The sequence below is a fragment of the Lepidochelys kempii genome, chromosome 10, assembly GCF_965140265.1.
Source record: "Lepidochelys kempii isolate rLepKem1 chromosome 10, rLepKem1.hap2, whole genome shotgun sequence".
Classification (NCBI taxonomy): Eukaryota; Metazoa; Chordata; order Testudines; family Cheloniidae; genus Lepidochelys; species Lepidochelys kempii.
The window spans coordinates 7,132,111-7,156,723 of record NC_133265.1 but is presented as its reverse complement, the minus strand read 5'-3'; the positions used below and the strand labels follow the sequence as shown (position 1 = coordinate 7,156,723).

Here is a 24,613-nt window from a genome sequence, read left to right as displayed (position 1 = left end):
ATTGTATGTTCTCAAGAACATACAGAGCTCTACAATTCAAAGGCATACTTCTAGTTTCTGACAGCAGCAGAAATGATGGGGCTGATTTGCCTGATCAGTCCTTCCATGTTAATATATACCACTAAATCTTTTTGTTTAGAGACAGGAGATAGGATGTTAGTTGCTAAATATTTAAAGCCTAGTGTTGGCCAAGGCCTATTTTTGGCCAAAATAATAGGAGAATGTATTGTGGGAATCTAAAACTGTTAGTCCTGTCCGTAGTGAAAATATATTCATTCAGTTTTTATCTTGTGGTGCAAAGATGTGGGAGACAAATTACAATGTAGGCCTTATTGCAGCAACATGTTGTGCTGATATGGTCCTGAAAATGTCTTTCTAAACAATGAGGTTGTTGAACAGGCAATGGGAGAAGAAATTATGAAGTATAGTCCTAGTGAGAAATTAAAATAGTATGTCAAGTGCAGTGGCCTCCCTAGGGTGCATATTTGGATTTCTTATAGGGATATTTCAATTGCCAGTTTTTCTTCAAGTCCCTTGAAGCAGATGTAGGTATCACACTGAATTCAGCTAAAGGATATTTATGCGTGGATACAGAACTAGAAACTTCTCATTCCAGGGATGTGAATACTACGATCATGGAACTCCTGATCATGGTGTATGCTTGTAAAACCTCCTGTGCCAAAAGCATTATTGGAGTGATTCCCTACTTCCCATACAGCAAGCAGTGCAAGATGAGGAAAAGGGGCTCCATTGTCTCTAAATTACTGGCTTCGATGATGTGCAAAGCTGGTAAGAATGTAGGATGTTGTGAAATAATCAGGGTATGGTGGGCTTCTGATGTCATATTTAACTTCTAGACAGCTGTGTGCATTAAACTGGGAACTTCAATAAGAAATAGCTGTAAAGATTTTTAGCAAGAGGAAATTTTAAACCCTAGAGAGGAAAATCCAATGTAAAAGCAATACAAAGTGGTGAGTGAAACGCTGCATTAAAAACGAGCACGTCTTTGTAACATCCATTGCAGAGTCCATGCCAAGCTGAGTTGGTGAGATAAATCTGCTGGAATTCCTACTATCCTGGAAGGTGGGGTTCCTTTCCTGTGATACTGCTGCTGGGTCCCTTCTCTCCCTTCCTAACTCTCTTGGGTAGTTGTATTTCTGTCAATTTCTCTCTTGCCTCTCTGTTGGGTGATCCCACTTACACCTACTTTTAAGGTGGCATCTGAGAATGGAATAAACTCCCCTGGTTCCTCCAGGGCAATCACCTGCCTGCTTTTTCCCATGGCACCTGTCCTGGGAGCACGTGGATGGTTATAATGAACACTTCATAGATATGCTGTGTAATTGTGCAGTCTGGTCTTGTAGGTTTAATTAAATATTGATTCTCATTTCGTGGGAAGAAGTGTGGGAGTAATTAGAATTTGAGATTGGGAGTCAGGAGTTCTGAGTTGTAATCTTAGCTCTGTCACAATCTTACTGTGTGACTGTAGGCAAATGACTGAGTCTCTGCCTTAATTTCTTGAAATGTGGAAAGAAGGTGGCACTTATCTCTGGTATGGGGGTGTTGAGAATTTTAGTTAATTTTTGTAAATTGCTCTGAGGACTTTGGTAAAAGGTACCATAGAAATGCAAAGTACTCCTATTTATTTGATACCCCATAATCTTAATGGGAAATTTATTTCCGATGTATACTGCAATAAAAACCATAATATTATTTTGTTCTAGTGCAACAGAATATTCATGTTCTAAACAGCCTTTAGTGAAAACTACAGGAGGAGTAAATTTGGTATCTACAGACAATATTTAGGTTTGTCCTGCTTGTTTTTCATACAGTGGCTTTTAAATGTTACTCTCTTTTCAAAGGTCTAACTCACCTTATTACAATGGATTTACATCAGAAGGAAATACAGGGGTTCTTTAATATTCCAGTTGATAATTTGAGAGCGTCTCCATTCTTGCTTCAGTACATTCAAGAAGAGGTGAGCAAGGCCTACTACTGTGTATGAGAGTTTTCATTTCAATGTTGTATTTCAGGTTATCCCTACGTTTGTTGGGTTTAGAACATCAGTAAAGATACTATCAAGTGAAATTTAGTAATTTTTTAAAAAGTCTGTTGAAGAGAGGAGGAATCTCATTTTTTTGAGAGTTTTAAAATGGTAGGTTTTTTGTTTTTTCCTACTCTTGTCATCAACATTCTTCCCACTCTATAGACACCAAAATAAAAAGTTGGGAGTAGGGATCTTTAATTGTGAAAGTGTAAATGTACAGAGCATTGTGCAAATGTTAATTGAGGACATTTTAATAAAATTATAATAGATCAGACTCGAGGTCACCTAGGCAGCATTGTCTAATGGTGAGAACAGATGACCTGTAGTCAAGAGACCTTGATCTGCTACCTACTTAAGAGTGTGGGATCTTGGGAACCTGAACTTCTGTACCCCAGTTTCTCCACCTGTAAAATGATATTGCTCTCTTTTATAAAGTGCCAAGAGACTTGTGGATGTCAAATGCTGTTTTAGTAAAAAATATTTATTGTAACATCATGCTTCTGTCATTGGTTAATGCCCAGTGCTTTGGAAGAACATGAATGCTTCCCACCCTAAAACGGACACATGGCTACCTGTCAAATGGAGGGCACTCTTCAACCTAGGGGATTGTTTTATATAGGTATAGCTTTCGTCTGTACTAAAAACTCCATGATGCACTTTTGTTATGACGTTATTTTAAACTGGTGTGGGGAAGTTGGCAAATTTATGGCAGTGATTTTTTCTCAGCCAATGGTTAGCTGGTTATATATGTTTGCATTAGAAAATTCTCTCTAGCTAAGATGGCAATAGTATAAAACTCATCTGCAGATTTTTGGAAGCTGGCAAACTCCTTTGGCAGGTGGATATTTAGAAGGGGTTTTTCTTATTTCACTTCCTTAATCTTTTCTCTGCTTCACAGAATGACTTACAGGAAAGTAAGCTAACTAAAAGGACCTTACATACTTAGTTTCCCAGGATTTGGGCAAACTTAGTGCCTTCTAGCCAATCCAGAGGCCTATGTTATATGTGTATCTCTTCATAAAATTGCCATGTAACGCTGATCAGGAATAACTTAATACATCATCTGCATTTCATATTTACCAAATATGCTCTGGATGTCATGTATTTTGAATACTACAGCATGCTAAATGTTTGTTGGTATCTTTAATAGGATGTATTGACTAGTGTGAAATAAGTTCAACTTGCAAAGAATGGAGATTATTTACAAAGAACTTAAACCAAATTGAAAAGGAGTACTTGTGGCACCTTAGAGACTAACAAATTTATTTGAGCATAAGCTTTCATGAGCTACAGCTCACTTCATCGGATGCATGTAGCTCACAAAAGCTTATGCACAAATAAATTTGTTAGTCTCTAAGGTGCCACAAGTACTCCTTTTCTTTTTACGAATACAGACTAACACGACTGCTACTCTGAAACTTGTCATTAAACCAAATTGTAAAGGTTGAGAGCTGCTGGTGCCCATTCCATGATAATTTCCCACCCAGATCCTTTGAGAATCGAAGATGAAATTGGATTTTCTTCACCCCAAGATACCCATTAGTTGGATACTATGTGGCATAAAGCCTTCATGGGCTTCATGTTTGTGTATATGTCTGAGCATGCTTATTTAGAGAACACTTCATATCACCTTCACACACTGTACAGTGTGCACATTAGATGTTAGTGACTTATCATAATTCTCTGCTGCTAGGAGTTGCCAGTGCCCATATTTTAAGTTTTGAAGGGCATTGTTGAACAGTTCCAGGTTGTTGACTTTGCTTTTGCATGAACTGAGTAATGGAAATCATGTTTGGAGATTTGGCAGTTAAAAGTGAGACAATCCTGTTTGAACAGAAATAAAGCCTTCAATATGTTAAATGGCATGCCCTACCTTGTCCGTATCTTGCACTGTATGCCTCTTTCATATGGCCTATCTAATTTTACATGGTCTTTAAAGGAGCACAATTACATGGGGGGGAAAGGGAAACTTCAGCACTTTTTTTTCCCGGTCATATTTCTTGTATTATAAGCAGGGCTAGTAGTCTCATTTATTTTAATGTTGCCTGACGCTTCCCGTTGTCAGACCCTGCCTTCTGTTGCTTAGAACTTTGCCAAACTTAACTGTTTGGGTTAACATTTTCAATGCTGGGTGTCTGCCTCAAGCTGAATAATTTGGAAGTTTTTAGCCAAAATGGATCATTGTTTCAGAAACAAGGCTAGGGAAGAATACATTGTTTTGCCCATATTAAAACCTTGATACCTTTTATCTAGCACCCCATGCTTTGGAGCAGGAATTTGACATGTGGCAAGGGATGGCCTTGGTGTCAGGGATGTGCCTTTTGCTGTGCCATGAAAATCCACCCAAATTTGGCCAAGTTGTAATGTAAGCCTTTGAAAAATCAATTTAAATATATTTAGTAGAGGCTTCTTGGATTTTAGCCGCTAAATTCCACAAAAATTCTGCTTGCACTGGGCACAGAATCATAGGACTGGAAGGCACCTTGAGAGATCATCTAGTCCAGTCCCTTGCACTCATGGCAGGACTAAGTATTATCTAGACCAGTGTTTCCCAAATTTGGAACGCTGCTTGTTCAGGGAAAGCCCCTGGCGGGCCGGGCCAGTTTGTTTACCTGCCTCATCCACAGGTTCAGCTGATCGCGGCTCCCACTGGCTTGGTTTGCCGCTGCAGGCCAGTGGGGGCTGTGGGAAGCGGCGCGGGCTGAGGGACGTACCGGCAGGTACTTGTGATCCACTATGAACTCCAGATCCCTTTCTGCAGTACTCCTTTCTAGACAGTCATTTTGTATGAGTGCAGCTGATTGTTCATTCTTACGTGGAGTACTTTGCAGTGGAGTCCTTATTGAATTTCATCTTATTGACTTCAGACCATTTCTCTAGTTTGTCCAGATCATTTTGAATTTTACTCCTGTCCTCCAAAGCACTGGCAACCCCTCCCAGCTTATTATCATCCACAAACTTTATAAGGGTACTCTCTATGCCATTATCTAAATAATTGATGAAGATATTGAACAGAACCGGACCCAGAACTGATCCCTGTGAGACCCCACTCATCGTGTCCTTCCAGCATGACTGTGAACCACTGATAACTACTCTCTGGGAATGGTTTTCCAACCAGTTTTGTGCCCACCTTATAGTAGTTCGATCTAGGTTGCATTTCTGTAGTTTATTTACGAGAAGGTCGTGCGAGACGGTATCAAAAGCTTTACTAAAGTCAAGATATACCATGTCTACGCTTCCCACCCATCCACATGTTCTAGCTTGGGGCTGAGGAGGACTTTCCTTGCAAAGGTGTCTGGGCACCTGAACTGTGGGGCAGGGAGCCTCTGTGCTCTCAATGACTGGGGGAGGAACCAGGACTGGCTGGGGAAAGATACTGGAACAAGGAGCCATGGGTGGGGGTAAGAACACTGAGATTGGACAAGGAGCCTGAGGAGGGAGCCCGTGGGGATGGAGAACAGGGATATGGGGAGAGGGGGAAGAAAGAGATCGCAAATGGGCGGAACTGGAACTGGCTAAGTGTGGAGAGTGGAACTCGCATGAGAAGCCAAGGGTGGGAAGAGACCAGACTGGGGCAAGTTAGAGTAGTCATGCTTGGGAGAAGTGAACGGAAGAATTTGTGCCCACTAGATCACGCTCCCCTCCAGAACCTGAAATAGATTCCTGAGTCTCACCATTCCTCTGTTGTCAGCAAATAACTGTGAAACCCTCTCGTTAAGATTCCCATCCCCCTTTAGTGCCGGTCCACTATGATGACAACCTACTACTGCTATCAGTTATTTTGTTTGATCAAGTGGTAGTGGTCTGCGCACCCCTGCTGATGATCCATATGGGTGTCAGTATGATGCCACAGGATGGAATTTGAGGTTTTTTTCAGTTTGTTTTTAAAAATGTAGGAAATTACACACAGAAAACAACATTAAAAGAACATTTTTAAGGTTGTAAAATCTAGGCATTCAAAGCTAGTGTTATTTGCTTAAACTTGAAGTATTTGATACTTCAGATATTTTTTAAAATTCTTAAAATTATATGTGGCATTTAATGAGCTTAAATTTCCATAAAAGATATGACATAGTTGATCTCTGTTGTTTGCTACAGATCCCAGATTACAGGAATGCTGTGATTGTGGCCAAATCGCCTGCATCTGCAAAGAGGTGAGTAAGATCTACTCTCTTTGATTGGAGCAAGGAATATGTAACTAACGCAGTTCCTGATTTTAGCATTAAATTCAGGGCACTGGCATATGAAATGAGAGACTCAAAATGAAGGACTCAGATAACCAATTTATTTATACATGAAACTTTCCATATTGTTTCAGTAGTCAGTATTGCCGATACTAATAATTTACAGCACTGTGCAGTTAACATTGGATCCATGTGGGCATAGACTACTTGGAAAATCATTGTTGCCTTAATGACTCATTTTCAGTGAAGCTTTATTTAAAATATTTGAAATTTTACCAATGTGTGTGTATGTGTGGAGCTGTATGTGTATGTATGAATATATAGAAACTGTTTCTATATGTTTATTACATCTGAATCTCTGTCCTAATGTGGGACTTGAAGTCAACGTGAGGGGGATAAATAGAAGCATAGTAGTATAAATAAAGGAACACTGTCAAGGTTGGCAGGCTAAAAACATCGCTTCTCCATCTTCTGCCAAATCTGTAGAATGAAATATTTTTCTGATTACTAAAGTATGGACAAAAATAACTGATCCACTACCTAACGCACAGTGCTGTTTCTCAGACATTCTGTTTTCTTCTTCTTTTTTTAAATATTGCAAGCAGTCAGTTGAATGTTCATGAAATTATCTCAGTACCTTTGTTGTAATATTTAAGATATGGTCTTCAGCTTCTTCCAGTTTTATTATAACTTCATTGCTGTTTTAGAGGGTCTTTTAAAAATTTAAAGCATGAAAAAGTGAATCCAACAATGGAAGAACAAAGAGTGTTTAGCATTCTAAAAATATGTTAGGAATATTTATTACATTTAAATATGTATTTATATTTAAATATCCATTGTTTAAAATTTCAACTATGGACGAAGAACAATGGCAAGGCAAATATGACAACTTTGGTCCAAAATGGTTGCTTAATGTGATCATGATTTAGAAAGTGACTGGCCAAATCCTAAATATAGAGAGTTTATTCTCTAGTCTGGCTGAAGTGTGCAGGGTCCAGGGCAAGCTTTCTCTTCTCACTGAGATTAGTATTTTATCATGTTAACATGCTTGTTAAGTAATCATCCTTGATTTCTGGTTTTGTTTATTTATGGCTATCTATCCCTCTGCTCTCTGATGGAATTTCACTCCTTTAAGAAGCTGATAAGGAGTTGGATGATAGTTTAAGAATTAAGGGTGGCTTTTTTGCAGTCACAACTGATTACTTATGGAAGTGTTACCAAGACTTTTATATCGGGTAGTATGACTTTGTTAGTAGGAAAGGTTTGTTTTGTAATAAATCAGAACAGTTTCTAACTGGTAGCAGAGTACTAGGAAAAACTCTTTCATGTTTTTTATCTAACAGTATTCTTCATATGAACTAAATATTCCACTACTTGTATTCAATACCTCTTTAATCTGACTTCCATGTGACTGATGCTATATAAGCGGGTGCACTTTATTTTTTTAAAATAGAAGTTGTTTATAAATAATCATTCTGGCCCCCAGTTGCATCCCTGTCTTGTAATTCAACTTCTGAATTTTACTGTTTTTCATATAAGCTCTTAGCTGCATACTCTTGTTGACAATAATATTAGCAGGATCTTTTTTATTGAATGTTAGAGTGTCTTTATTGTTCTGGGAATACCTCCTTATTGCCTGTAGTGAATCATACATAAAGGCCCATGAGCACAGTGAAATATTAATTCTGTTTCTGGCATCAATTTGATGTCTTAATTATCTGAATTGTAAGTATGCATCTAAATCTGTGAAGCTATAACAGTGCAATTGGATAAAAGATTATTTTTCTGTCCTGAAGACAGTCTAGTCTTTGGCCTTCCATTCCAGAACTGCTTGCATTTTGGTGATGAGTAAAGTGATCCCTTACTGTTTCATGTGGCTTAATCATGCCTGTTAGTCACAGGTTTGTGTTGGAGGCTGGGCAGAGCTGCCTTTCTGTTATGGTTGCTCCTGTAGCCATTGTGCATCAAGGAAGCACAAGGTCTTTCAGAGCTTTTGGGCATGCAGGTGTAGAGTATATCAGCTATACTCCTTAAGGAGATACATGATGCCTATTTTCTCTTGAACTGGCTGGCTCCAGTGTCTGGTGCTGAGGAAAGGTGGGAGGTCTGCCTTTTTGTTTCTCTTGAGGCAACTAGTTCCTGCGTGGGTGTCTGCATCCTCTTCCCCCGTTCCCTAGATATATTATTGGGACATATTTATACATACCTTCCAAAATGCAAATATAAGTCCTTGCATTTGCTCATGCATGTCAGTTAGTTGTGCACGCAAATAGAGAACCTAAATCCACAATTCACAGATTTGCACAGGAAAATATGAGGGGTTGCATGTACTCCTGTTTCTGTATGTGCATCTGTGGCTGAAAATTTGGCCTAATTAGTATGGCCTAGAAAATATTGAAGGCAACTGTTAGTCAAAATGTTGGTTCCTACAACTGTTTCTTAAGTAGTCATTTGTAAATCTGAGAGAGCTGAAGTGTTCTGTAAGAAAATTAATTGTTTGGGCAGGGGAGATAAATTCTTGACAAAAAATAACCAAGGAAGACAAATGTCAGCTTCAAACAGTTTTTCTTTTGAATGCCTATCTTTGACAGGAGATGGCTTAGTCTCTTTTCATTCAGAATGTTTGTTCAGTTTCTGGTCTCATTGCACAAGTCAGGTAAAAGTCATTTTGCATACAGCCTGAGCTTTATTCAGTTTAGTGTGGTGTCCTGATTTTGCCAGTTAGACTTTGTAAAACTCTTGTTTGTTGAATTGGAATTTTTAATTAAAAAAGCAGGTGGTTGGAATAAAAATCATATGCTGTATTTAAATATTTCTTTAAAAAAATCCTTATTAACTCCAAAGATTGTAAGTGAAAGACTCTTAAATCCAACCTAGCTTGCCAGTGATGCTCTTTCCTTATTTATTGCACTTCACTTGGCTTGTACGATGAAACTGGACTTGTCAGTTCTAGTTTTTCACTTGCTATCCTTCTCCACTCAGCATTTGAGATGCTAATACTGCAGGAAAAATTATATTTCCCTTCTTTTCTTCCCCTGTGCAATCAAACAGTTCACTGATATTTTAAAATTTAATTGAAAACTTTATTTTTAACACATCTAAATTTGTACCCTAAACTCCTTGATATTGACCCTTTACGTAATTCAAGATTGCAATTGAAGAAATGGTGTATGGTAAGGGATTTTTTTCATTTTGGAAGTTTACTAAAACACTGGTTTTGACTTGCAACCAGTGATCCGGCAATAGGTTAAATAGCTGATTACTTGAGTTTTGTTATTCCTGTAGGATATCCACAGTTGCAAACCAGACTGTCTAGGTTATTCTGTGCGGTTTAGTCCACCTCTTATGTTCGTATACTTAATTTTAAATTGGGTATTTATTCCCATTTGAAAAAGTTTTTACCCAGGGAATGCAAATTAATCTGAGGTCTTGAATCTGCTGCAGTCAGTTGTGGACCACTGTCAAAAACCCTGCTAGTCTGAGAGACCAGTGTCAGTTTTAAGGCCCAAGATCTCAGGCTTCCGCAGGACTAGAAATGAGGGATGTATACAGTTGGAAAAGCTCACTTGAGATCCCTAGTTTTCAAATGGTATACAGCTTTAATTTCTAGCAACATTGGGTCATAGCGCTGTGGCACCTTTAAATTCATGCCAGAAGTGAAGTAGAAGAGTGTAAGACAATAATCTTATATGATTTTAACAGTTGATTTTTAATTCATGTTGCAGCTGAAAAATGGAAGAAGCAAGATGGTAATCTGAACTTAATGATTAACACTTGTTCTATTACTTGCAAAGGCTTGAAACACTTTGGCAAGACCAGTGCAAATGCTGTCAGGACTATCAAGCTTTTCTAAACCCAGTGATTAGAAGGTGTCTTCTAGAAGTAGTCCCTGCTTTCTTTTCCTCAGTTGTAGGAATCATTCAATTTTTCCTCTATTTCAGAAGTTAAAAATAGGCTTGTGTTGAGTGTTTGGGTTATTTTAACTTTAATGTATTCTTTCCTGCAGGGCACAGTCATTCGCTGAGCGCTTGAGGCTAGGAATTGCTGTGATTCATGGGGAAGCTCAAGATGCTGAATCTGACCTGGTGGATGGTCGACATTCACCTCCTACAGCCAAAAGTGTAGCTGCTATTCATCCCAGTTTGGAGATACCCAGTAAGTAAGTTTGTGTGTGTGTAACTGCTTATATTTTGGATTTTTCTAACCCATTTGAGGATGTTAAAAAGGGGTGGCTGTCAGAAATACACTAGCAAAGAATTACTACAGATACCTTTTTTCCTATGGTGCCTATGATTTGCAGCAGTGCAAAACTGTGTGGCTGAGTGACAAGGCGGGTAAGGTATCTTTTATTGGACCAACTTCTGTTGTTGAGAGAGACAAGCTTTCGATCTTACACAGAGCTCTTCTTTAGGTCTGACTGTGTGTCCTGTATGAGTTTGCAATACCTGCACTGACCTGGGTAAATAGACAAGTGAGTTCCTCTGCCTCATCATTTCATTACCTCATATCTTACACATTACTGTAAGGCTGTTTAGGTTTGATTTATTTAAATATTTCATTTGTGTTAACAGTATATAAACCTCCCCCCAAAAAAACTCTTCTCCCTTCCCTTCTCCACTTGAGGTAAATACATCAATTTAGGAAAGTAGCATCGTCCAGCAGATAGAGCATTGAACTCTGAGTCAGGAAACCTGGATTCTATTCCTGTCTGCCACTGACCTGCTGTATGATCTGGGGCAAGTGATTTACTTCAGGTTCCACTCATGATTCGTTTCATTAAAATGCTATGTAAGAGTCAAATATAATTAAATGAAATTTTTCATGGTGAGAAGAGTATCTGTTAACTGCCACACAGTGCAGAGAAAACTAAACAGCTGAGATGGATATTTTCCTGGCTAAAAAGATTGCTGGCTGAAAAGAATTAATCCCAAGGAGTGCTCCATATTGTTGTTTATAAGCTAATTTCATATAAAAATTGTGTGTAACAGGTAGGGTTTCTACATATACACCATGCATTAGACTCAAAACCACAAAAGCAAGAGAACACCCCAGACCACATCCGTAATTCTGCGCTTCAGCTCTTCTTTCTGCACACACCTTTCTGCTAAAGTAACTCTTCCCAGTACTTACCAGTTGTGGATATTTGTTAGAGTAGCAGTTTAATAAATGAGGTGTGTGATAAAGGCTGCCGTCCATATTGGGGTACAGTTATGGTTGTGTGTATGGTAGCTGTGGTAGTGGTTAGGTGCATCCCTGTGGATTGAAGAGTAGAAGGCATGTACTGTAAAGTGGTGTGGCTTAACTTTTCATTTCTTTGCTGAAGTAGTTTTGTCATATGGTGTGTGTAGCAACTGTAACAGTTCCACAACATTTTTTGTGTATTAATTTCCTAGGCTTTTTAATGTTTTAGTTGGGGTGGAGGGGCAAGATTGTGAGAAAGGTGTTGCTAGTGGACCTCCAGGGTGTGGTGTTCCTGGAAACGTACTAGAGCAGTGGTTAATGACAACGTTATCCATTAGAGGGACAAGGTGGTTGAGGTAATATTTTTCATTGGACCAACTTCTGTTGGTGAGAGAGACAAGCTTTCGAGCTTCAGGCCTGAAGAAGACCTCTGTGTAAGCTCGAAAGCTTGTCTCTCTCCCGAACAGAATTTGGTCCAATAAAAGATGTTACCTCACACACCTTGTCTCTAATATCCTGCAACTGACATGGCTACAACATTGCATACAACTTTCTCCATTAACAGCTATGCTTTCTTGGCACTTAAAAACTGATAGAAAAATTATAGCTTCTGATAAAAAAAGATTTTTATCTGTGCAGAGGATTTTGTGTATGCTGAAGACTTTGTCAATTGGTCACCTACTGTGTATAAGCTTTCTGTTACGATGAACAGTGGCAAAAAAATGACCTTAGTGCTAAAAATGTATTAAAAAAACAAAAGCAAAAAATCTTACGTAACAGATCTAGTAAATATTCTTCTCTTAATTTTGTGTAGATAGACCAATTTTAAAAAAAAATATACCAGTTGTCAAAAAAGTAAGATTGAAGTTGGTCTGAAATACATCTGTGGATAAAAATGACAGTATTTATGCCCTTTTGCTTTTTAACATTGAAAATTTCACACTGAAAGGCCACCTCATATAGAGGAAAAACAGAAACGTATGTTCCATTTTAAACTAATCTCAGAATGGAACTTTAACTATGGAGTAGCAATTATTATCTTCAAAATTACAACAAATATAACCAGCACTGTGATAAGGTTTAACTTTAACATTTGTATTTTTATTTTAGCTTGTGTTTTCCCCTTCCCTTTGTAATTGTGGGAAATAAAAATGAAAATGCACTGAGTAGATGAAGGATGTCAGTTTTTTAAAAAACTTTGAATTTTCTTGCTTTTGTGGGATAAATTTTATTCCTTAACAACCTTTAATGTCAGCTAGTTGTTGGACCTGAGAATGATTTAGCAAAAGGATAGACTGTAAACTTATTCACCAACAGGTGTCACTGCTGTCAGTGAGATTTAAAAGTTTTAGGGAAATATAAATGTACAGAGCAGAAAATGGCAAAAGTAAAGATCCCAGATATGATTAGAGTACGTTTGACTGTATGATCCTGTAATTGTTGAAAGCTTTTATTTATACATCTGTTTGTCCTTTATATATCAGTTTGTTCTGTCTCAAATGTAGCAATTCCTTCTTGTAGTCTTCCCAATTCTTGTGATCCCTGTGTGAAGGATGGGTAATTGTCATAAGAACATACCATGCTGCTTTGCAATAGGGCGAGTGGTATAAATTAAGGCAAAGCAGCAGCCTTATTTAAAACTGCCAGCTTTAAAAGTTAGCATGGTTTTCAGTCACCGCAGGGCTCTTGGCTCTTGCCACACTGAGCCCACTCTTCTGAAGGTGGCACTTGCTTTTCTTGTCAGGGTCATTGCTTCCAGAAATGCTGCTCACCACAGCATAGGATTGATGGCCATTTAGAAGTTGGAGATCTGTCAGTATGCATTAGCATTAGGTGCCTGTATCAGAAATATAGCCCTCTTTACACCTTGTCAGACATCCAGAAAAGAACTTTGAAGAGAATGCAAAGGTGCTAACATTTCAACTGAACCAAGCAGCTAAAGAAAAGGGCAAGTGATGCTGTGTGGAAATATTGCTTTATGATGCTTTGTACTACTTCAGCCTCTTTCATTTGAGGCTCTTACAACATTTTATAGACATTAAAACACTGGATGTTGGGAGGCTTAATTAACTCAATTTTACAGATAGGGAAACTGAGGCAGAGACTTTTCCAAGGTGCCTTGCAAGTCTTTGTGAGAGAATCCAGAAGGGAAAGCGTTTGCAGGTCACTTTACATTTACACTGTACAAACAATGACTAGGTATGGAGTCCTAACAAATAGTCTTGTGCTTTATTAATGAACGCATGCTTCATGCATACTTGGTCGTTAGATGGGGACTTTTCTGTTAGCAGTTCATTGGAAGGAAACAAGTAAAATGTCTTAACATCTCATATTGTATTGATTTTGTGTGTGTGTGTGGGGTGGTGCGGGTTGATAAAGTTCTCCTTGGAGTGATTGCGCACATATACAGTCCACTTTAGTACTGCACTTGAGTTGGAGATTTTTGCCAGCGGTACTCCTAAGTGGTGCATGTGCCCCTGCTGTCCTTATGCTCAGAGCTGAGGGCATAAAAGGGATGTGTCCACCACCTCCCTCTCAGTTCCTTCTTATCGCTTGTGATGAGCGTTGGAGCTCCCCCGTTGCTCTTGACCTGTGGTTATCCACCTTAGACACGTTTTTCTCCTGTATGTGTAGTTAGTTCAATTAGTTAGTTTATAGTCTTTCAGGGGTTATTTTGGTTTAAATCCAGGTGATTTCTCCACAGCAGTGTGCCATGTGCAGGTCTGTTATCCCTGTCACAGATAGGCACAAAAGTTGTTTAATTCATTTAGGTGAGTGGTACATGAGGGACAAATGTCCTATCTGTACCTCATTCCCCAGGAGGACTGAGAAGGGGATTTCCACCTTATGGTTCCTCTTATGGAACAGGCAATGCATCCCTCTTTAGAGCCTGACCCTGACCACAAGAGAGCAGAGAATTGCTTCCCAGGGATTGCCCCTTCAGCAGCCTCTGCTCCAAAGCAGTCTTTGTGTGAGATCTTCTTCCTTGCCTATGGCCTCCTCGACATGCTCAAAGCCTTCCGAGGCTGATAGGCTGCACTTCTTTTCTCATAAAAACAAATTCTCTGCTGCCGAGTCAGGGTGTGGTTGGAAGCACTGACGCTAGCACTGTCTTTGCAACCACCCTGAACAACAAATGCAGGAAGTTTTGCTCAAGAAGAGGTCACAGTCCAGGTTCTTTGACAGACACCTTCCTTCTCCTTTGGTCAGGTCTTCTCATATATGTTTCCTCCATCCTCCTAATTCTGAGGGTGATCATGGAGCTAAAAGGGACATTTGAAATCTTCCGATCTCTCCATCTGTTTTATAAGGGTGTATCTGGGCTCCATCTCCTGATACAACTTCCAGTAGATGAGTTTTGGTTTTTTCGCATCCTTTGTGTCTAGGGTTTTAAAAGGCCTCGTTTACACATATACTCATGGGACCTGAATTTAGTTTTGTCCTGTTTAATGGGTTCCCTCTTCAAACCTCTAGCAACAAATTCCTTGTAATTGCCATCAGTCAATACCGTGTTTTTGATAGCGATTGTGTCTGTGAGAAGCACGTCAGAGGTTCAGGTGGTGTTAGCAGGACCCTTCTTTCACAAAGACAAGGTTTCTCTTAGGCCACACTGTAAGTTTATGCCTAAGGTAGAATTTGCACTCCACCTCAACAAACCTATTCTTCTTCCAGTATGTTTTCCAAAGCCTCACTGTAGCAAAGCTGAGGAGAGGCTTCATATTTTGGATGTTCAAAGGGTTCTATCCTTTTATATAGCCTGAACAGTCTTTTAAGTCATCTCCAAGACTCTTTGTAGCCTTTTCTGATAGGCTGTAACTGGCTGCCCTTTAATCTTATCATATATCTCACTGGATGTCTGACTGTATCAAGCTTTGCTATGATCTAGTAAAGGTTGTGTCTCCTCTGAGAATAATGGCCCTTTGAACTAGGGCTTGTTCCACTTCATCAGCCTTCCTGAGTAACATACCAATAGTGGACATTTGCAAGGCTGCTACATATACATGAGTACATAACTTTTCCAAACACCATGCTCTCACTCAGGGTTCCTGGGACAGTGTGAATTTCAGCCAGTCAGTGCTGCAGTCTCTTCAAGTAATCTGAAGTCGCACTTCCTCTACGAGAACAGTTTATGAGTGACCTACATTGGAATGAATATATGCACAATCACTCTAAGGAGAAAAAAGTTACTTATCTGTACAGTAACTGTTGTTCTTTGAGATGTCATGCACATATACATTCCATGGCCATCCCACGTTCCCCGCTGCTTTGGGTATTGGATGGGGATACGAAGGAATGGAAAGGGAGGTGGCAGCCATGTCCCCTTCGGCTCTGAGCAAGAGGACAGCGGGGACGCAGGCACTACCTAGTGATACTGCTGGCAAAAGTCTCTGATTCCAGTGTATTGGGCACGCACGCACCTACAGTGGAATGATTATGTGGCCAACGCATCTCAGAGAACAACAGTTACTGTGCAGGAAAGTAACCGTTTTTTCATACGCATTTTACACCATTGTTGAGCCCAGAAATCCCAGTTCCTCCCTAGGAACTGAATGTCATTCTTAAATTTTACTGTACAAATTGCACTGCATACAAGACTTAATGGCTTGAGTTAGCAGACAGCAAACATGTGCCTTTAAGGCACCAGTCCTGCAAGTTATTTTATGGGTGGATCACTGTGCCCATCTGGAACCCCACTGATTTCAAAGGGATTCTGTGCAGGTGTTTACTCATACAGAGTAACTTGCAGAATCGAGGCCTAAATATTTATAGTTAATATCCTATGTGGAAAGACTCAGTGCTCTGGGCGTGAGACTCTGCTGCCCAAGGAAGCAGAGCAATGATGGTGGAGACAGTTGCTGCTTTGCTTTTATCTATGGAAAAAATGAGAAACGATGTCTAGTGCAAAGCAAGAATTTCCTCATTCATTTTAGCATGTGCAATTTTTCTTCTTTTTTTATCCTTTAATCAGTGCTGATTCCAAAGGAAAAACCACCCATCACAGTTGTTGGAGATGTAGGAGGAAGAATAGCCATCATTGTGGTGAGTGGATATTTTGGATCAAAACTCTGATAGCTTTGAATTTCGGAATGTGTGTGTATATTTGTGGGTATCCTTTAAAGTAGGGCTAATTTTGAAGGTTTTCCTATTGTATCTAAGCTAAAATTGTCAAACTCCTGACATGTAAGAGAGCTTGGGGTCACTCTAGTCTTAAATTAAGGATACACAGGGCAAGAATTCAGTGGAAGATCCTATCTTGGTTTTCAATCTCAAAAATTAATTTCCTGATTTCCAAATATAAGTGAAATCTTTGAAAACAACTTGTTTGGTTATTTTTTTAAAAATCCCATCACACTCTAGTTCTCTCTCTTTTTAATAAGCTTGAAATGGCCTTCCACAAATCTTGCCAGTGTCTAGTTGAAGGGTCATTATTAAATGCTGAGCTGTTGGCATTTGGCATTTAAAACTTTTAACTAGTGCAAAAACATGAATTGTTTGGATGTTTGCTCACTACACGAACATTCTAAGCGCATAAGGAAGACATTTAGGTTGACTCTGAGGTTTCCTAATATCCTTGACAGGCTCTATTAACTGAGAGCATCCGAAATTGCAGTATAAATCTCCTTGATTATGGACTTAATATTTCTGTGCCCCTTCAATAAAATGAGTTTAGCAGCTTACTTTACATGAATAGAGAGGTTAATTAAGGTTAGTAAAGAACTTGAAGATAATTGAGTAGAAGATGTTGCTAAAATACATTGGATTTCTCTGAAGCTTGTGCTCAGAATATTGGTGTAATTGTGTGTAGTGGCTCATCAGCTGAGCAAAATGGCAAGCTGCTCAGTCTTAATGGAAAAATTGCATTTAAGGCCATTAATTTCAATTTTCTTTCCACTTTCATAATTTAAATGACCAAGAGAATTTTTAATAACAATTACACACAGGTTGACATTTGAGGGAGTTTAAAAGTAAAATGGATCACTCCCTTCTATCTCTCTGAAATCTTTTTATTTTTTAATAAAATACTTAAGTGCTGTTTTAGTTCTTGATGATGGTGCCAACTCTCTCTTCCAGTGTAATTTACTGATGAAAACTTCTGGTGGAACTTCTGAAACTGACCCGTTAATCCAATCCTTGTACTTTAATACACTCTTAGGGCATTGCTCCTGTATTAAAAGCAAGGAGGATGTCAGTGTGTTGGGGAAGGCAGAGTGAAGAAAAAAGGGCTGGTTAGAAATGATCTTCCACAGCTAATAGATGTTAACAGGGCTGCATTCAAGATGTTAAAGGACTAAAGAGCATGTGTCAGAATAAAATGGAAGAAAGGATGGACCAGTTTCTTTGCCATATTAACTAAACTTTGGGTAATGATTGAGGTGATTTGGAAAAGCTTTTCATAATGACTGTAAATTTTGGGGTCCCTGTACATCATCTTGAATTAATGGCCATTTTGTCTTTTAACTGAAGTCTTTCCACATCTTTTTAAAATCAAATGTTTTATCCCTTGTTGAATTTCAAAGTTCAAAAATAAAAAATTATTCCAGGTTTTTAACTGTCCTATGGGAATATTTATTACTGTTTTATTAGTAAATACATTCTGGGATTTTATTAAATGCTTGGTTTCTTCCCTCATGCACCCTCCTGGTTACATGACTGAATCTTGCTGTATAGGTTTTAAAAATCCTCTTGTGCTTTAGTGAAGAATACTGCAATTAATTTTCCAAAATACACAATGATAGACACAGAAAAGCAGGATCTGGCCCTGATAGTGTCTACTGAATGGGTCGCCTGAAACTCTGTCCAAGAGAGTTTTCGTAAGGTGAAAGCCTGGTAGCTGGACTCTGTTGCATCATTTCAGAGAAACAAAGTTTCATGAATGTTAACACTGCAGATCTAGACGTGCCAATGACATAAAGGCTGATGTTGTCTTAAAGGACGCTTGAGAAATTGCATTATTCTTTGGGGTTTTAATATAAAACGTTATTAATTTGAGATCTTAATGTTTGGAGTAACTTTTTCTATAGGGGAGTCTTTGGTGTCATATTTAGAGCCATGGCAATTCTCCTCTCCCACACTCTGTTCCTTGAGCCCCCAAATAGGATAGTAAGGGTTACTATCAGTAAATTAATAATATGGTTTGTATGTAGACTAGAGAAATCTACTTCCTTGACACCAGTAGAATTACACTAGATCTGTCTGCCTCTGTTGCATGGCCTGTTTGAGGAAGTGTGGAGTCTTCATTGGCCTGGTCCTATTTTGACAGGATGACATTATAGATGATGTTGACAGCTTCCTCGCTGCAGCAGAGACGCTCAAGGAAAGGGGAGCATACAAGATTTTTGTAATGGCGACCCACGGCCTGCTGTCTTCAGATGCTCCCAGGTTGATAGAAGAGTCTGCTATTGATGAAGTAAGTGTGGGCAGGATGGGCTAGCTTCAAAGTTCAGAAGCAAACCAAAATGATGAAAACTTTTCAGAAAATTCAGCCAGCTTTAAAATCCCCACTGGCTTGGCTCCTAAAATATTTAATATTGATTTTTACTAATTACAATATCAATTACAAATTTCAGGAACAATACTGTGGCTGTTTGTTCCTGGCTTCACTTTTCAGTACAGATTAAGGTTTTAACATATAATTATTCAATTTTTTAAAGTCTTCATGAATACTTTAGTGATGGGTGCAGCATAATAATAAGACCCTAAGTAAAGGATTGTCAACATATGGAGATTCTCCTTAAGTGAAGAGTAGTGAGTGCATCCCCTTGTGTGTGTTTGACAGGATAAAGGCAAGGAAGGACTGTTTCTTTAGCATTCATAGATAGGTGAGTAGGTAGGCATCCAACACAATGAATAACCTTTCACAAGGCTATGATCCTGTCCATAAACAGTCACAAAAGGAGATCCTGCTGTGCATCAACCATTTAACTTTCTCGGGATCTGGAGGGAAGAACTTGCCTTTTCAGACGCTGATGTGATAGGGTGCAGATCAGAAACTGAAGGGAAAAGATCAGGGAAAAATCATTTGTACTGTGACAGTTTCTCTCTTTTTCTCTCTCTAGGTTGTTGTAACCAACACGATTCCACATGAAATACAAAAACTCCAGTGTCCCAAAATTAAGACAGTGGATATCAGTATGATCCTCTCCGAAGCCATTCGCAGAATCCATAACGGGGAGTCCATGTCTTACCTTTTCAGAAATATAGGACTAGATGATTAATCTTTTCTTTTTATTCTAAAGAAATACCAAGGGCCAAACTGGAATTGTATAGAAAACAAGCTGTGAAGCATCATGCTTACCTTAATATTTCAATTGAGTCATTTCTGTTTTGTTGTTTTTCTCGGTTTAAATTTGAAGGTAGACCAGATTTCAAGAGCTATTTTTCTTTGCAGTTTTTGAAAAAGACCCAAAAGTTTTCCAAAAAGAAAAAAAAAAGTTGTTCTAGTTGCTTTTAGGTTAGTTGCACTATGTGTGGAAAACAAACACTTGAAGCAAGAATTTAGCTCATAAACTAAACATTCCTTCCCCAAAGCTGCTTGCTACAAGTGCTTTAAAAAGTTGATAAAATGAAGTGACTGTATAATATTTGCATTTTAAAAGCCAAAAAGGTTGTACTGTTGTATGCAGTTAAGTGACATTTTGTAGAAGTGCTTTTATAGAAAAGCATATGAAATATGCACCTGTATTTATTTTCTGCAACAAAGAATAAAGATTTGTTTTGTGTGAGCTTTTTAAAAAATGTTTATTCAGAAGTTACTTGCATTTTAGAATGTGGCCCTATCAAAAATTGCCATTTGCGGGAGGTGTGATGTTGAACAAAGTTGTAAGGTTTGGTACATTTTCCTTACTAATATAAGCTGAGCGAGCATACACGTTAGGGAAGGTAATTGGCTTTATATTGTTGCTGCTTTACTGTAAAAGAACAAAGGGGGTGGGGAGGAAGGAAACAAATATTTTACCACTTTTTGGTTGAACTGCCGTACTTCACTAATTGTATAGACAAACAATAGTATGTAGTTTTATTTGGCAACAGAGGTGTGCGAGGCACTTTACAGACAAGTAGACAGGGCTCATCTATCATAATTTTTTACATTATTTATTATTCACTATCATGGTATCAATTTCTGCTCCGTGTCTTGCTGTTGACCAAACTGTTTGTAACTTGGAAGGCTTGGCCTTCCTTAACATCCATTACCCACATGTGTGTTTTTCACACATGCTTCGTTAGATCAGTCTGGAGCCATTCATTTGCTGAGTATGCTTTTTGAATGCTGTTTACAGGCAATGGCAAATAAATATTGTTCTGCTTCATTAGGGATGAGTCGTGTCAAAAGCAATAAAATAGTGCTTCCTTGGGTTTTTTCCAGCCTGCAAGTGTGCTAGGAGGGTTGGACCAGAGACAGGCACGCAAAGCAACAGCACTGGGTTCAATCTTAGGTTTCAGACCATTTATGTTATGGAATAGAAACACAGGCCTCTACCACTGCTTAAATCACCAAGCCCTTGAATTGTGCTGGTACCAGGAGCCTTGAGCAAGTTTGGCATACTCTGGAGGGAAGATAGTGGCGAGTTTATACACAGTCAGTTTAGACAATGTATGAGAGTCATGGAGCTTAAAGGACCCCACTGGTTCTGGCAAGGAGGGAATTAAGACCATAACCTCTTTGAAAACTTGATCCAGTTTTGGATATGTGTTCCCAGCTCAAACTCTTGTCTGTAGTTACACAGGAATAAACTACATTGCAAGATAATTCAAGTTAGAAAGGTAAGTATTCAAAAATTAGGAAATGCCAGAATGAAGGTTGCCTGTGCAATCTTAATTAAGCCCCCTTGTGGGTGAGCATTATAATAGTCACTAATTACATGATCACATACTGTCTTTTTTCCCCAAGGGATGGAGCATGCTCAGTCCTGTCCCACGCAGGCGCTGTAAGAGGCTTGAACATGCTCAGTGAGGACAATCTTCAGAGACTTGTTAAAGTCTCTACTGAGTATGTACAAACTGCATTTTTTTTTAAAAAAGCTTATAACTTGGCCAAATTTAGGTGGGTTTTCATGGGGATGGAAAAGGCACATCCCTGACATAAAGGCCACTCCTTACCGAACTTCAGGCCCCTGCTCCAAAGCACAGGAATGCTAGAACATTTGAAAGAAAAGTTCTCAAGAATTTTTTACCATGGGCAAAATATAAACATCCCTAGCCTTGTTCTCAAACAGCTGAACTGCTATGGCTGAAACTTACAAAAAACAGTCATGGAAAATTTCAGCCCAAATTATTAGTATCAGAATTTAGTTTTTATTGTTTTATAATGTCCACAGATACCTGTTTATTTTAAAGCATTTTTTCCTAATTTTATTGATCTGAGTTTTCGCAGTTGTGGGAAATTATGGGGAGATCAGACCACTGGGGTCAGACAATAATGACAGTAGACATTGAGATTCAAAAAGTTCAAGCTTTAGAACTGTTAAAACACAAATTGTCAACATCACATCAAAATATACAAAGTAACTATCCTTAAACTCACTAATAAGTTCTCAGGCATCATTTTTCTTTCTTTGCCTGTCTATTAATTATGATGGTTATCTAAGAAGAGATTTTTTCATTGGTTTGTGTGTTTACAGTGAACTTGACATTTATCAACATTTAGTGATAAAAATCTAATCTTTCCAACCAACCAAAAATAGGGATTTATAATGGGAAGTGTCAGGCAATCCTAATAGGTGGTGCTACCAGCCCTCCTATAATAGATTTACCTGCGGTGGTAAATTTTGGATTTGGATCTGGATTTTGAGCTCCCAAGTTAGTTGTTTTTGCATCTAGGGACTTGTTTTGACCAGTAAGAGAAGAATGAGTTTGGAATCTGGGGTTTTGTTGCAGGTCAATCTCTAATTTATTATGCCTTGCAAATGGCTGCAAACAATCTTTGGCAACGCCAGAGAGAAGTGAAAGATCATCTTTGCTGTCACTGTTTCACTCCAGCAAAGAGAGAGATGCGTTCCTAACATCAAAGGGCATGAATGAGCCTTTGCTGAGGTCAGAATTCTGTATTTGCAAGCAGTCAGTCCATCACCATTTGCCTTGTAAGGTATATTGAGTAGATGAGATGCAATATAAAGCCAAATTCTATTTGCTTTTAAACTTGGAAATCCCTTTGTGTCAAATATTACTGCAATCAGTGATAACCCTGTGAGGTTATCTTTCATAAGGTTGTTACCTTCTGTATTTCCTGTCCAGAAATATTTGGCAGATGTCAAAATACAGCATTGTACCTGGGTTATACTTTAACAAAAATAGATTATTAAGCAATTTAGCGGTGTTACTAGTTACACCAAGTTGACATAGTAACACTTACATGGGCTCCAAGTGTATTAATGCAGGTTATATAGTAATTGGCCAGCAAGGGTATGGCCTGTTAAAATTTAGTCCAACAGGAAGAGCACGTACACAAACATTTACAGAAGTGAGACACAAATACCCTAGGGACTTCAGTGACTATGTCAAAATGTTGGAAAGACAGGTTGATAATCTGTTCAGATGAGTAACTGCTCTACATTTTATTAATTAAACCCTAAAATATGTGATTATAATGTATAGCACTATCTTAAATAAAACGGAGTAGGTTGGCTAAGCATTCAAAGCATAAAACAGTTTGATTAATAAGTGTTATTACACATTTAGGAAAGCAAGCATTTCTCTTAATAATCTTGCAGCCCTATCTATGGGCATTCCTCAGCACTAAACTATAGTCACCTATATGAGTAATTCCTGTGCACAGCAATGTGGTAGTCAACAGTTCAGGGGAGGAAGTGAAAAATACTGTATGCATTTATGAGGCTCAAGGTGAATCAAATGGAAAGACTGGTCCTTTTAATACAGCAACTGGTATTTGGAGCCCCATCCTCTTGGGGGAAAGTAGCTGGAGTGGAGAAGAGGCACAGAAATCTAGTTGATCAGCTCTCTGAGCAGAATGGAGACGGAGTGGTGTGTGTGTGTGTCTGGCATTTATAGTGTCTTCAAGCTGCAGCTCTGTAGTAGAATTGAAGATGGCTGGAGACTGGACTTCAGGAATCTGTTAGGGTGTCTGGTCCCTTGGCTTTGTTTTGGCTGTCCCTCTTTTATGACAAAGGAATCCACAGAGTTTGACTTCAGGGCCTTATTATCTTCAAGTGAAATTATGACACACATGAAATATGTGTGGTATTGCTTTCCTACCATGGCCAATTGCCAGGGTGTTGTGAGCGAAGAGAAGTTGTCTTTGCAGCTGCTGCTGGTTTCACCTTTTAGCCCTTTGTGATATCAAAATTACTCCCATGGTAAATCTTACAATCACGGAATGTAATGCTGGAGGGAAATGTGTGGTCCCAGAACACAGAGCAAAGTTTTCAAACTAGAGGTTCTCCACCTCCATAACATTCAGCCTATTTATTTAGAGGCTTAGCTGTTGGCACCGAAATTTGAAAATGTTGGCCTTAGCACACTTATTCTCCCACAATCATACCCTGGAGGGGATTAGCTCATCAGCAGAAATGTTCCCATTGAAAAATGAGTCTTCGACAAAACCCTTGATGGTTGGTTGTTCCAGTGCCATTGCTCTTCTGGCCAGGAACCTTTCTATCTACTTTGTGTTTCAAACTTTATTGTTCTGTGGATCACTTTGTGTGAGATGCTCTCAGAGACCTACGGCTCCCCATAGCAGCCCAGAATGTTTCATTCTGTATGTCAACGGGACCACAATGTCAGATCCAGTGATCTAAAGCTAAAGTAGGGCACGTTTAGATAAGGTCATTGCTGCTTGTAATACCTCCTTTGTTCTTTCACATAAGCTTTCCTCCTCCCCTTGGAAACCGTGAAGAAGGAGAGAATGACTAAATCTTGCTCTGCCTTGAGAAACAGCAAAGTAAAGCCCATGGTTAAATACCTGAGGAACATGCCTCCAAGATTATCGCTCTCAGGGCATCGCAATTCAAGTGGACATAAGTGGAGCCAGTTTACGTTCTGTTGATTGCAGATAGCCAGAAATCATGTTCACAGCTCAACAACTGCCTAACTCCCTGGACTTGGCTTTGGCTTCCTGGAGCTGTGAGGAGCCATATGTTAGCAAAAAGGGGGAGGGAGGCAGAAGCCAGTCTGTACTTTGACAACCCGTCTGTCCACACAAACTACTTCGCAAAGCAAAAATCCCAGCTCCGGCTTGTTTAATGAT

General features: G+C 39.0%; 1 protein-coding gene across 1 annotated transcript in view; it reads left to right on the top strand.

Annotated features, from left to right (window-relative positions):
• The window catches only part of PRPSAP2 (phosphoribosyl pyrophosphate synthetase associated protein 2), a 33,722-nt gene extending 13,575 nt beyond the window's left edge, over positions 1-20,147 (top strand). The window contains exons 6-12 of the mRNA XM_073361794.1: positions 617-789; positions 1,863-1,978; positions 6,146-6,201; positions 10,238-10,386; positions 16,382-16,452; positions 18,674-18,820; positions 19,470-20,147. Coding sequence (XP_073217895.1) covers positions 617-789; positions 1,863-1,978; positions 6,146-6,201; positions 10,238-10,386; positions 16,382-16,452; positions 18,674-18,820; positions 19,470-19,628 — 871 coding nt within the window. The 3' untranslated portion in view covers positions 19,629-20,147. The remainder of the gene's footprint in view (positions 1-616; positions 790-1,862; positions 1,979-6,145; positions 6,202-10,237; positions 10,387-16,381; positions 16,453-18,673; positions 18,821-19,469) is intronic.
• The last annotated feature ends 4,466 nt before the right edge of the window (positions 20,148-24,613 follow it).